This window comes from Enhydra lutris, unplaced genomic scaffold, assembly GCF_002288905.1.
Source record: "Enhydra lutris kenyoni isolate GAN:26980312 unplaced genomic scaffold, ASM228890v2 scaffoldscaffold21, whole genome shotgun sequence".
NCBI lineage: Eukaryota > Metazoa > Chordata > Mammalia > Carnivora > Mustelidae > Enhydra > Enhydra lutris.
This window is the reverse complement of record NW_019154105.1, coordinates 16,955,515-16,970,301: the sequence shown is the minus strand read 5'-3', so window position 1 is coordinate 16,970,301 and position 14,787 is coordinate 16,955,515. Positions and strand designations below refer to the sequence as shown.

Sequence of the window (14,787 nt, the reverse complement as noted above, 5' to 3'; positions counted from 1 at the left end):
AGGAGGAGGAAAGGGGGAAGAGGGAGGAAAGAAAGGAGAAAGAAAGAAAACACTTCAAGTACACTAGGAATAGAGGGGGACTTCTCAACTTGATAAAGACTATCTAAAATACTTAATGATGAGAAACTAATCACTAAACTGGCCTAATATTTCATGGTAAAAAACTTGAACCTTTTCTACTAAACTCAGGAAGAAGTCAAAGATGTCTTCTTTTATCACTCCTTTTGAACATTATCTTGAATATCCTAGCTAATTCAGTAAGATAAGGAAAAGAAATGCAAGGTATAGAGATACAAGGGAAGAAATGTCTTTGTTCATAGATGAAATCATTATCCTGTAGAATTCAGAAGAATTGGCAAAACAAAAACAAAACCAAATAAAACAAACTCTTATAACTAATAAGCAATTATGTTAAAGTTGCAAGATAGAAGGTTAATGTATTAAAGTCAATTTCCTATGTATCTGAAATGAATGAGCCCCCCAAAAAGGCAATATTTAGATATACATCTACTAAAAGTATGTAAAAATAAAACCATACAAGAAAAACTACAAAATTCTGATGAAAGATTTCAAGGAAAAATTAAATAAATGGAGAGGTACTTTATGTCAATAGATAGGAAGACCAAATATTGTCAAGGTATTAGTTCTTCCCACCTTGATACATATTTAGCATAATTCCAATCAAAATTCCAGCAAGCTATTTTATGTATCTCTACAATTGATTCTAATGTTAAACGGAAAATCAAAAGACCCAGGATAGTCCACACAATACTGAAGAAAAAGATCAAAGTCACAGAACAGATCCTTCCTTATTTCAATATTTCTATAAGTCTACCATAATAAAAAATGTGTAGTATTGACAAAAGAACAGATAAATAGATTAATGGAATAGAATACAGAGCCCAGAAATAGGCCCACACAAATAAAGTCAAGTGATTTTTTAACAAAGGAGTAAATATAATACAATGGAGCAAAAATAGTCTTTTTAACAAATAGTGCTGGAACACTGGGACATCCACATGTAAAAAAAAAAAAAAAGAATTTAAGCACAGATTTATACCCTTCACAAAAATTATTTATTATACCTAAATGTAAGATTACAAATAAATAAATAAATAAATAAATAAATAAAACTTCTAGAAAATTACACAGGAGAAAATCTTGGTGACCATGGTATGCTGAAAATTTTTACAAATAGTGGATAACAGGACACCTGGGTGTTTCAGTCAGTTCAGCATTAGCCTTTGGCTCAGGTCATGATTCCAGATTCCTGGGATTGAGCCCCGTATCGGGCTCTTTTCTTGGTTAGGAGCCTGCTTCTCCCTCTCCCTCTGCCTACTACTCTGCCTACTTGGGCTCTCTTTGTCTCACTTCTTTTCAAATAAATAAAATCTTAAAAAAATAGAAATAATGGATAAGCTGGACTTCATTAAAGTTAAAAATTTCTGTCCTGCAAAAAATACTCTCAAGAGAATGAGAAGATAAGCCACAGACTGTGGGGGGGGTGGTGGAATATATATATATACATACATACATATACATGCATACATATATATATATTTGCAAGGACATGTGGTAAAAGACTTTTATCCAAAATATACAAAGAACTATCAAAACTTGATGATAAGAAAATGAACAACTTGTTTAAAAATGACCAATGACCTAAACAGATACACTACTGAAGAATATATACTGATAGCAAATAAACACGTGCAAGATACTCCATATCATATGTCATCAAGAAAATGCAAATTAAAAGAAAGAAAGAAACAAACAAACAAACATGAAATTCCCCTACACATCTATTAGGATGGCCAAATTCTGGTACACTTACAACAACGAATGCTAGCAAGGATGTGGAACAGTAGACGCCTCATTGCTGGTGGGAATGCAAAATGTTATAGCCACTTTAGGAGATAATTTGTCAATTTCTTACACAACTAAACATCTTCTTACCATACAATTCAGCAATTGCACTGCTTGACATTTACTTAAATTAACTGAAAACTCATGTACATACAAAACCTGCTTATGGTTGTTTATAGTTGCTTTATTCATAACTGTCAAAACCTTGAAGCAACAAAGATGTTCTTCAGTAGGTGAATGGATAAACAGGTATATTCATAAAATGGAGTATTATTCAATGCTTAAAATAAATGAGATATCAAGGCACGAAAAAACTTGGGGAGGCAGCAACTGGAGGGGACCATGGTCAACAATAAATGCATCTTCATTGCCATCAAGCTCATGGGATGCAGTGCAACTTCGTGGGAGAGATCAAGCCTTTTGAGCAAAAGGGATTCTGCCTCATTGCTATGAAATTAATTCAGGTGTTGGGGCTAGGTTAATGTTAAAACCTGTTTACCTGCCAGGGCCCGCTTGGCCAAAGCAACTCCATATTACCTGGTCAGCCATATTGTTGTTTACATCTGCGGACTTCATTCCAAGAATAAACGTCCCAGCAGTTCTAAATGCCCCAGCAGGGCGCCTGGGTGGCTCAGTGGGTTAAAGCCTCTGCCTTCGGCTCAGGTCATAATCTCAGGGTCCTGGGATCGAGTCCCGCAACGGACTCTCTGCTCAGCGGGGAGCCTGCTTCCTCCTCTCTCTGCCTGCCTCTCTGCCTACTTGTGATCTGTCTCTGTCAAAGAAATAAATAAAATTTTAAAAAAAAATTTAAATGCCCCAGCAGGTCCCAGCAGTTTCAAACATCCCAGCAGTTCCTAGTGTTGGTTCCGGCTGGCTATTCCAAGAATATACACCATAACAAGCCAAGACAGGTGAAAACATCCAATCAGCTGAAGCCACATATGTTGAGGTCTGTGGTTATGCCCTATAAAAACTAGCCTGCAAGATCGAGGGTGGTCACCCTCTTCAGAGACAGCTCTGACCAGTCAGTCCGGTTCCTGATGCCTGGCATGAAAATAAAGCTTCACCTAACTTTCAACTTGCATCAGTCTCGCTCCTTTAATCACAGACCCCATCTCAGGCTTCCGAAGACCTTCTCAAGGAGCACTATATTGACCTGAAGGACCGTCCATTCTTTGCTAGCTTGGTGAAGTCCATGCAATCAGGGCCTGGGGTTTCCATGGTCTGGGAGGGCCTAAAGGTGATGAAGACAGGCCGAGTGATGCTCAGCGGGGCCAAACCTATGGACTTCAGGCCTGGGACCATCCATGGGGACTTTTGCATCCAAGTTGGCAGGAACATTATCCATGGCAACGACTCTGTGGAGAGTGCAGAGAAGGAGATGGGCTTGTAGTTCCACCTGAAGAGCTGGTGGATTACAAGAGCTGTGCTCAGAGCTGGATCTATGAGTGAGGAGAGAGCAGACCTCAGTGCTTTGTTCACTCCATTCCCTCTCCCTCCCCTGAGGACAGGGGCCAGGCTCTTGTAAATCCACTCATTTCTGAGAAATTCCTTATAACTTGAAGGGGAACTCTTGGAGCTGGGAGTGCTCCCAATACAGTATTATGTGTTATCACCAGATTAAAATGTTTCATCCCAAAATAAAATAAAAAAAGAAAAAGTATTGAGGAAAACTTAAATTCACATTATTAAGTGAAGGAAGCCAATCTGAAAAGGCTACATACTACATAACTGCAACTGTACGTCATATTATGAAAGGCAAAAGTATGGCAATAGTAGAAATACCAGCGGTTGTCAGAGCTTAGGGAGAAGGATTGGATGAATCAGTAGAATGCAGAGATTTTTAGGGTAGTGAAACAGTTCTGCATGATACTGTACTGATGATACACATCATTATAAGTGTGTCTGGACCCATAAGATATACAAAATCAAGAGTAAAGCCTCATGTAAACTCTAAACTTTAGCTGAGAATGACCTGTCATGCAGATTCATCAATTTTGTAACAATTGTACCACTCTGGTACAGGATATTAAAAATGGGGTAGACTGTGTGTGTGTCAGGGTAAAGTGTATATGGGAACTCTGGATTCTATCTCAATTTTGGTATAACCTAAAAGTGCAGTTAGAAAATAAAACCTGGTTAGAGAAAAACAAACAAACAAACAAACAAACAGAAATCAAGAAGTAATGTTCTAAAGATTATGTAAAAAAGAAAATTTAAACATAGCTAACTTTATTTTTGAGATGACTACTTTCTAACAGGTTCTGTTTTCAACATTTAATGAACATTGTCTCTATACTTCTAATGGCCAAGAGATTCAAAGAACTCTTCAAAAAGAATGTGGTTGTTAGCATCTTTATTTACTCAGGTACTTTGCACCACATGGTGATTTAGTGTCTCACTTCCTTCCATAACACATGTGGGATCTTGCTAATTTTGCAGGTAAGGGGAGTATGACAAAAAGTCTCATTAACTATTTAAATGTCTTAAGCCAGAAAGTGACATTTTCTCCTGCTGATTATATTTCGTTATCAGGAAAAAGTCACATGGCAACCCTAGAATCAAGGAATACTGAGAAATACAATATTTGGCTTTTCAGTCTATTCTTAGTGACAACTAATAAGTAAGAGGACCTACTTTTTTGTGTGTGTGTGTGTGTGTGGATGGTTATCTGATCTACCTTATAGATTCTGGAAAGCTGTCATTGAACCTATGCTTGCTTTCTTTGGCAATACTGTTCCAATCTACCCAAATTGTGGAAGGGCAGAGACTCTTGTGAGTGTTCCAGAGAATACCTGCTAATATATCCATCTTTCGGGAAGATTTAGAGAGCCAAAATTGGGATGAGTCGTCATTAACTCTGAGCTTATTCATAAAGCCCACACAACTCAGAGGGTTCTTCTTTAAGAAAAAATACATATATACAAATCAGTTTTTAAAACATAACCATGGGGACGCCTGGGTGGCTCAGTGAGTTAAGCCTCTGACTTTGGCTTGGGTCATGATCTCAGGGTCCTGGGATCGAGTCCCGCATCGGGCTCTCTGCTCAGCAGGGAGCCTGCTTCCCCTTCTCTCTCTGCCTGCCTCTCTGACTACTTGTGATCTCTTTCTCTCTGTCAAATAAATAAATAAAATCTTAAAAACAAACAAACAAACAAACAAACATAACCATGTACCTAAACATATACCTAAATAGAGAATTACAATGCAATTTCAATTTTAAAAAATCCAACAATCACAAACATAATTTTAAATAAGTCAGTTGGAGAAAGACAAATATCCATGATTTCACTCATATGTGGAATTTAAGAAATAAAACAAATGAACAAAAGGGAGAAAAGAAGTCAGATGGGGAAAATCAAGAAACAGACTCTTTAAAAAAATATTTATTTATTTGACAGAGAAATCACAAAGTAGGCAGAGAGGCAGAGAGAGCAGGGGAAACAGGCTCCATGCTGAGCAGAGAGCCCAATGTGGGGCTCACTTCCAGGACCTTGAGATCATGACCTGAGCCAAAGGCAGAGGCTTAACCCACTGAGCCACCCAGGCACCCCAAGAAAAAGACTCTTAACCATAGAGAACAAACTTATGGTTACCAGAGGGTAGTAGGTAGGTGGGACGATGGGTTAAATAGGTGATGGTGATTAAGGAAGACACTTGTGATGAGCACTGGTTGTTACATAAAGTATTGAATCATAATATTGTACACCTGAAACTAATATTACATTGTATGTTAACTGACTGGAATTTAAATAAAAACTTAAAGAAAGAAAAGGAACATTTAACATTTTACAGTGCTTAGAAATATCAAATCATTATAAAAATATAAATAAATCAATTAATTAGTAGTACAACATATCTCTGTAAGTCTTTATTCCTATACTTGTTTTTATTCTTATGATATATAAGATGGAATTGAACCAAGGAATAGTCCAAATATAGATATATTTGGAAATACAATCATCATTGTTGATGGATTAATTGGAGTTGAGAATTACTCAGAGGGAGGATTCAAGGACAATGGACAACACAGTGAATTGTCCTGCTATTTACGGAAATGGAACACCATGGAGAAAGACCACAGTTGGTAGTGCTAGTGGTATTAGAATTAAATCAAACTTTTAGTTTGGGAAATTTTAATGTTGAATTCCTTTAAAGATTTCCAGTAAGCACCTAAATTTAAGAATTGAGGGCTTTGCAAAGAGGCCAGGGCTGAAGGGAAAATGTCACAACTTATTTAAATATACTTAGTGTTCCCATCAACCATTTCTACAAAAATGTGAGTAGATCCAATGTTTGTTTTCAATTTTGAATGACAGCATTTGGCATGTGTCACAGTAACTTGTTCTTGCCAAATCAGTTTAGAATACAATGATGACAATATTGTAATCTTCTCCTTTCAGAATCTCTGTCATTTATTACACATTCAGCACCTAAAACCTACTGATGCTATAGGATATAATAGAAATAATTGAAAAATTATCTCCCATTCTTTGACTTCATTTCCATCATATGAAAAAATAAATATACTGGAGCATCTTGAGCATCTACACTGAAAACAGATAACAGTTATCCTTTCTAACACTTCATGGAGGATTTAACAATGTCTAGAAGATTTTCTAAGTTATATATTATAAAGGTTGATAAATTATGGAGCAATACTCTCCATTATTCAAGTCTTTATTATCTATTAAAAATATGAATCATAGCTATTTTGTTCCTTTATCAATTCTTCCTTATTAAAGTATTCATTTTCATCACAATGATTATAAACTATAATTAAAATATTCTCTCTGAGTTAAATTCTGCTGTGCTCTAAAATATCAGATCATATATTACTTAGAACATAAATCACTGGTCATGGAGTCATAATGCATTTTTTTCTACACTCAGTAGATAGGGTAAATCATTGACATTTCATTAATCAAGTAATTAAACCTCCTTCTTCCTCTATTCCTTAGAAAAACATAACCTGTCCAAATTTGAAATTTCTTAAGATAGTAAATTTGGAGATATTCACTTTCCTTCTGCAAATCATTCCAAGATATTAAGCCTAATGAAAGCAAGACATGCACGCCGTCAACCCTCATTAACATCCTTTTCAAAGTCATTTAAAAATCCCTCTATTTTAATTGTTATGTAGGGTGAAAACCCCCAGGGCTAAGGTATTTACTTTGACTCATCTTGATGACCTTGTGATATGACAACTTGGCCAAGTTAAACTACCTTTTCAAGAGTTCCCATTCTTTTATGTCTCTGTTTTGGGTGGGTCATGAGAATATTTATTCTGAAAGATTTGAAAGGTGGCAGTGAAACTGCAACCGTTTAATGGCTCATACCCGTTGTCCCTGACTTAAGGACTCATGTGGTGGTATCACACCGTAGCTGTGCCTCTACTCCTTTTCCTTCCATGAGACCCTCTTTTATTTTCTCTATTGGGCCAGGTTTGTGTGTGATTAGTTCCAGAACTAAGATCCTAGCTTCTGAAGGATACCTACATCACAAAGTCCAGAAGCAACAAACAGATGGATTTCACTCTCTCCTGTGGCTTACGTTTGTATTTATGGTTCCCAGCTTGTTCTTGCCTCTCCAACCTTGCTGCACACATTCTCTATTCAGGTTTGGCATCAAATATGAAAAACAGCCTCATGGCTACTTAACAATCCCTGTATAAGGTCAAATTCCTGTAACAAATAACTTTATCACCTATAGAAGAGAACATAATTAACAGCTCTAATTTTAATAAAAAACTAGACATCATTCCTGAAATTTAACACCTTTTGTAATTAGTGAGATGATAGAAAATATTTCAATTAATCTGAAAAATTAATTAAATAAGATTCACAAGGGCATCTCTTTTTAAATTAAATGATAATCGATAAATCTTGATCTAAAGAGAAACTCCAGCACCAATTTACACATACAGGAAGGAGGACAGCTTATTACTCCATTCTTCTTGTATGATTGAGGGAAGAGGGAATGGAGTCAAACAATGAGGGAGTGAGGACAAAATAATAATGGAGCAGAGATTCAGAGCACATTAAGAAAGGGTGATTTCACATAAACAATCCTTTACCACAGAAGAGAATGAGAAAATAGAGTGAAGGAAAATGTAATCATACTTGGAATTCAAAGTCTAACTCATTTTAGTAAAATCCATGAAATGCATAGAGATGTCAATCATAGAGATGAAATCAGTTTTACATGTCTCATCCCTGAGGTGGTGGGGAAAAAGTAATTTTATTACTTGAAAATTGTATGTTAATGTAAAAAGATTTCAACATGGTTTTTACATGCAAAACATTACACATCATTAAAACAAAACTGAATTTTTTTTAAACCACAAGGTGGAAAAATACATTAAAAATGCAAATATAAGGCAATAATTTAGAATTTAGAAAATAAATTATAGTGAGAGATTAATATAAATTTAGATAATTATAATAAAGCAAAACATATATGTTGAAAATTAAACCAGATTATATTTTTCTAAAAGAAAATTAAAAGAATTCAATTGCAATTGACAAACAAAAAAGCCCACCCAGGTACATACTATAAAGAAAATTTACTTCTAAAATTCAGTGTCTATTAAGGTCAAATGTAATAGCATTTGTAAAAATATATGACAAATGCTTAATGGAAAGGGAGTTGTGTCAGTACTAATATAGGTTAAAGAAGACATTAGGATAAAGAGCCTTAAATGAAACATATTTAATCATGATAAAATAATAATCATAGGGAAATAATAAAACTTTAGACATTTCCTGTGATATTTAGTAAGACAGTTAACTCAGAAAACATTTTATACCCCATAAATTTGACTAAAATCTCTCACCCTGCCAACAACTTGTTGGCATATTTCTCCTAGGAAGGTCCTAGTTAACTCACAACATTCAACAGTATGACCAGTAACAAAGACAGAATGGCAAATATAGTTACATAAAGTAATAGGAGAAGCACTTTTATATAAAGGTGAAAAATGAAAGAAGTACAATATGAAAGGGAAACAAAAGCAAATTTAAAAAAAATTACAACTTTTTTCTAATACAATTGCTATGTCTTAAAATATACTTTGTTTAAATAATCCAATGCTATTCATTTTTGGTCCTAACCCTCTATTTACACACCTATGAAAATTGGGCCGTTTAATCATTAGAAACATCATAAAGCAGAGCTTGTCTAACTAACATCAAATCTCTTATTATTATATTTTTAAAATATTTTATTTATTTAGAGAAAGAGTGTGACTGTGTAGAGGGGCAGAGGCAGAAAGAGTGAGAGACAGAGAAGCAGACACCCTGTTGAGTGCAAAGCCTGATGCAGGGCTCAATCTAATGACCCTGAGATCATGACCTAAGCCAAAATTAGGAAGTCAGACATTTAACTGACTAAGCCATCCAGGCACCTCCCCCAATCTCCTATTATTTTTGAAAAGAATCATACCATAAGAATATGAGGAAATAACACTTGTGTCAGACATATTTAAAGTTGGGTTTTAATTTTAATTGATCAGGTATTCACTTTTATGTGCCTATATATTACTGATATATTTCAGTGCCCTTACATTCATATTTTACCTTTTTTTTAAGTTGATTTTTTTAGTCTAATTTTACTAGAGGAGCAATGGGTTCTATGTAAGATTTATACTTCTTATATGGTATTTTAATCATGGAAATCTCTTGTTCTGCACTCTAGAAATGGTTACTAAAGTATTAGAACTCTTCTGAGTATAATGTATCTTTATAGTTATAAGAATGTTCAAGAATATTATGAGTGGGCTTTATATAGATATTTTTCCTCAAACCACTTGAAATTATTGATTTCATATATTTCATGAAATATATGTAAATTCTTTCATGAAATTGAATATGAAGTATTACAGCCAAATGAGGTGCTCAGTTAAAATGGAGACTATAAATTGAAGAGCAGAGAAAGAACACTATAAATAGAAATCATGGCTACGTGGCTAATCATGGTTACCATTAGGAAAGCCAAGAAAAATGGAAACTAGGCATATTTTCTTCTGTAATATTATGTGTATATTTGTATAGACTAACCAGTTTCCTCCTTCCCTCTTTCTGGATATATTAAGCCTATAATTCAAGTTTTATATAATGTGATAGGGACAAAGATAGAATGACATTGATTGTCCCTCACAAGTTACTGTTTTATGAGATTTATATACTCTCTTTTAGGAGAAAGCATAAGTCTGGGACAGCTGGGTGGCTCAGTTGTTTAAGCATCTGCCTTCAGCTCAGGTCATTGATCTCAGGGTCCTGGGATCCAGCCTTGTCTTGTGCTCCCTGCTCTGCAGGAGGTCTGCTTCTCCCTCTCCTTCAGCCCACCAGCCCCCACCTCCTGGCTCAGGCTCTCTCTCAAATAAATATTTGTTTTTTTTAAGGAGAAAACATTACTCTATTTTCTATTGCATAAGAGACAACTGAACTATGTACAGTGGAAGCATTGGGCATTCTGTAGTGTTGTTGCTTCAAAAGTGTAGGGGCAGCTTAAAGGGTGTGTAGGGATTCTGCATTGACTAGCTTGCACAGCCTCACTACTCTACAGTTGCATTTATCATAGAGGGGAAGCTGGAGGCTTGCTCAGGATCCATTTCTCCATGTGCACTACACTTAACGCGTTCTCAGGAGAATTGGAAGAAAGAAGAGAAAACTTTTTCCATGGAGGATGTTTCAGGTAAAACTTAAGCAGAGAGAAATCTTTCAAAATCAGCAGCACTGGTATAGTAGACAGCTAGAACACAATTCAATTGCTGAGATTTACTGAAGATTCGAAGAAAGTTGCTGAAAAAAATCTCTTGGGTGGTAGCTTCTAATAAAACTGCCAAGATTCACTGTGGCATCCAAAGGATCTTCTGTGAATCACCATTTCTGACATATTTTTATGATTTTAAGTTCTTTTTTTTTTTTTTTAAATTTGACAGAGAGAGAGATCACAAGTAGGCAGAGGGGCAGGCAGAGAGAGGGGGGAAGCAGAGAGAGAGGGGGAAGCAGGCTCCCTGCTGAGCAGAGAGCCCCATGCGGGGCTTGATCCCAGGACCCTGAGATCATGACCTGAGCCAAAGGCAGAGGCTTAACCCACTGAGCCACGCAGGCGCCCCTATGATTTTAAGTTCTGCTTGACTTACCAACAGTTATGTTACCGTTAGCATCTCGTGATAAATCTCTTTCTAGGTTGTACTTAGAGCATCTTCTGGTTTTCTGACCATATCCTCATTGATTAAATAACTCATTCATATTACATTCTAAAATATTCTTTTAAAATGAATTTAGTTTCTCATTTTGAAATATATATATCGAGGAAATACAAGTTCAATCACAACAAGATGCCGTTACAACTTAACTCTGGCATTGCTAAGTGTCAGGGAGTATTCTAAAGAAAGGGAATCTCATACACTGATAATTGGACCTATTCTCAGACATGTTCAAAACAATTCATAACAATTTTCCATTGTATTAAAATACTACTTGCAATCAAAATATCTCCTGGAAAAAGGATGGATGAGCAAGTAACTATGGTATATTAACACTTAAGCTATACAATAATGAAAATAACAAATGATAGATACCAATAAAAAGAGGAGTGAATGAAAAATAAACTAATATTAAGCAAAATATGCAAGACAAAAAGAAACACTGACATCATGAGTACATTTATATAAAATTTTAAAATATAAAATGAAATGCTCTGCTTTGAGATGCTTATATAGGAGGAAAACTATGAAGAAAATAAAGGAAATTATAATCATAAAACTTCAATAATAAATGCAACAAAGATGGAAGGATACTATTTTGATCGGTTAAGGTAAATGTAGCTTTTTGGGGTTGTGTAAATACACTACTCCTTGGCATATGTATGATTACACAGGTTTGTGATTTATGTTATTTTTCTTCCTGTGGTGTGCATTACATGTGTGTGCACTTGCATGTGCATGTTTGTGTTTCTGGTAGCCTTCTGTCTATACAAAATATCACACTGTTAAGAGAAATTTCTTGTAAACAAAAACAGACAAATAAACAAAAACAACTCAGAACAAACACAAAGAAACTGACAAAACAAAATAAACAATTAAAAAAAAAAAAAAGCCGCATCCAGGAGGAGAAGGATTGCTCGTCCAGCTGGAGCTAAGTTACTTTCAGTAACTTAAAAGCCATAATAAGTCTTGCATTTTAAATATTTTATTTATTATTTATTTGTCAGAGAGAGGACAAACACAGGCAGGGGGAACAGCATGCAGAGGTAGAAGCAGCCCCTCAGCAGGAAGCCAAACATGAGGCTCGATCCCAGGACCCTGGGATATGACCTGAGCCCAAGACAAACACTTAACCGACCAAGCCACCCAGGCATCCCAGCCATAAGTCTTTATTTATTATGATTCTATGGATCAATTCTCAGAATATATTTATTCTCAAAATGTGATAATAAATTAAACAATAAAATGATTTAGTCATACAAACTCATAATAATATCAGTTGTTCATTTTGGAAATTGTGAGTAATTTTTTAAAGCCAAAGATACACTTGATTTTTACTGTTTTAATATATTTACATATGGAAGGTGTGAAACTAGTCATATCAAATCTCAATTTGTTGTGAAATTCTCCATTCACAACATTCATTCTAGTGTACTAGGCTTGCTAGGTTACATATATCAGAGAGCTATACTTTGGTTGGGTTGATAATTATGTTTTCTTAAAACATAGGAGCTCATTATTCTCATATTAGGCAAATTTGACCTTAATTTGCAGTCATCAAATGTGTATTTTGTAACTTGCATTATAATAAAAATTCTACTGTCTTTAGTGATAATGATATTTTAATTACAAAGTTTCTCTCCCTCCTTTGATCTTTCTCACTCTCTTTCCAAATATAGTTGGAATGCTGGCTAAAAAAAAAAAAAAAAAAATCTTGAGATCACTTTAAAAAGAAAATGCAAAGGAATATATTGGTGTCATACTTACATTCTCTTTTATAATGGAGCCTAAATTGCTTTACCTGTTGAGCTCAGTAATCACCACTTAACTTTTTTTTTTTAAAGACTCACATTTATTCTTTTTTTATCTTAGTAGAATTATCTACAAAAATAATATTTAATGCTTTTCTGGATTAAAAAAAACTTAAATATAATTGATTTTCTTTTGCTCTCAATAATATTAGAAGCAAATAAAGGCTTTTAAGAAAAGTATTGACAAAAATCTAACTTAAAAAAAAACTAACTTGATGTATTGTGATGTGTTAAAACACATCATGTGTTATGTGTAAAAACATAAAATCCATATATTTCAGATATATCTCTTCTTTTTTTAATTAACATATAATGTATTATTTGTTTCAGGGCTACAGGTCTGTGATTCATTAGTCTTACACAGTTCACAGTGCTCACCATAGCAAGTAGCCTCCCCAATGTCCATCACCCAGCCAACACAACCCACCTACCCGCCTCCTCTCCAACACCCCTCAGATTTTTTTCTTGAGATTTGGAGTCTATTATGAATTATCTCCCTCTCTGGTTTCATCTTATTTCATTTTTCTCTCCCTTCCCCCATGATCCTCTGTCTTTTTTCTCAAATTACTCATATCAGCGAGATCACATGATAATTCTTTCTCTGACTGACTTATTTTATTTAGGATAATACACTCTAGTTCCATCCACATCTTTACAAATGGCAAGATTTTGTTGTCTTTTTTGTTGTTGCCGTTTTTTTTTGTTTTTGTTTTTGTTTTTGTTTTTGTTTTTTGCATAATATCCCAGCTAGGTTCTTTCCATAGTTTGCCTATTGTGGACATTGCTGTTATAAACATTGTGGTGCATGTGCCCCTTTGGGTCCCTATATTTGTATCTCTGGAGTAAATACCAAGTATTGCAATTGCTGGGTCATAGGGTAGCTCTATTTTCAACTTTTTGAGGAACATCCATACTGTTTTGCACAGTAGCTACACCAGCTTGCATTCCCACCAACAGTGCACCACTGTTCCACTTCCTCCACATCCTTGGCAATACCAGTCATTCCCTGACTTGTTACTTTTAGCCATTCTGATGGTGTGAGGTGGTATCTCATTGTGGTTTTAATTTGTATTTCCCTGATCCTGAGTGATGTTGAGCACTTTTTAATGTGTCTGTTGGCCATCTGGATGTCTTCTTTGCAGAAATGTCTGATCATGTCTTCTGCCCATTTCTTGATTGGATTATCTAATCTTTGGGTGTTGAGTTTGATAAGTTCTTTATAAATTTTGGATATTAGTCTTTTATGGTATATGCCATTTAGAAGTATCTTCTCCCATTCTATAGGTAGTCTTTTGGTTTGTTGACTCTTTCCTTTGCTGTGAAAAAGCTTTTGATCTTGATGATGCCCCAATAGTTCATTTTTGTCCCTGCTTCCCTTGACTTTAGTGATGTTTCAAGGAAGAACTTTCTGCGGCTGAGGTCAAGAAAGTTGCTGCCTATGTTCTTCTCGAGGATTTTGATGGATTCTTGTCTCACATTGAATACTTTCATCCATTTTCAGTTTATTTTTGTGTGTGGTGTAAGAAAATTGTTCACTTTCATTCTTCTGCATGTGGCTGTCCAATTTTCCTAACACCATTTGTTGAAGAGACTGTCTTTATTCCATTGGACATTCTTTCCAGCTTTGTCAAAGATTAGTTGACCATAAAGTTGAGGGTCCATTTCTGGGCTCTCTTTTGTTCCATTGATCAGTGTGTCTGTTTTTGTGCCAATATCATACTGTCTTGATGATAACAGCTTTGTAATAGAGCTTGAAGTCTGGAATTGTGATGCCATGAGCTTGGTTTTCTTTTTCAACATTTATCAGGCTATTCAGAGTATCTTCTGCTTCAAAACAAATTTTAGGATTATTTCTTCCATTTCTTTGAAAAAGTTGATGGTATTTTGATAGAGATTGCA

General features: G+C 35.1%; 1 protein-coding gene across 1 annotated transcript; it reads left to right on the top strand.

Annotated features, from left to right (window-relative positions):
- Window positions 1-2,222: 2,222 nt before the first annotated feature.
- LOC111149129 (nucleoside diphosphate kinase A-like) lies at window positions 2,223-3,498 on the top strand. The gene is made up of 2 exons (XM_022506063.1): window positions 2,223-2,330; window positions 2,987-3,498. Exons 1-2 carry the CDS (start codon window positions 2,223-2,225, stop codon window positions 3,257-3,259), a joined length of 381 nt encoding a protein of 126 aa, XP_022361771.1. The 3' UTR covers window positions 3,260-3,498.
- Window positions 3,499-14,787: the final 11,289 nt, after the last annotated feature.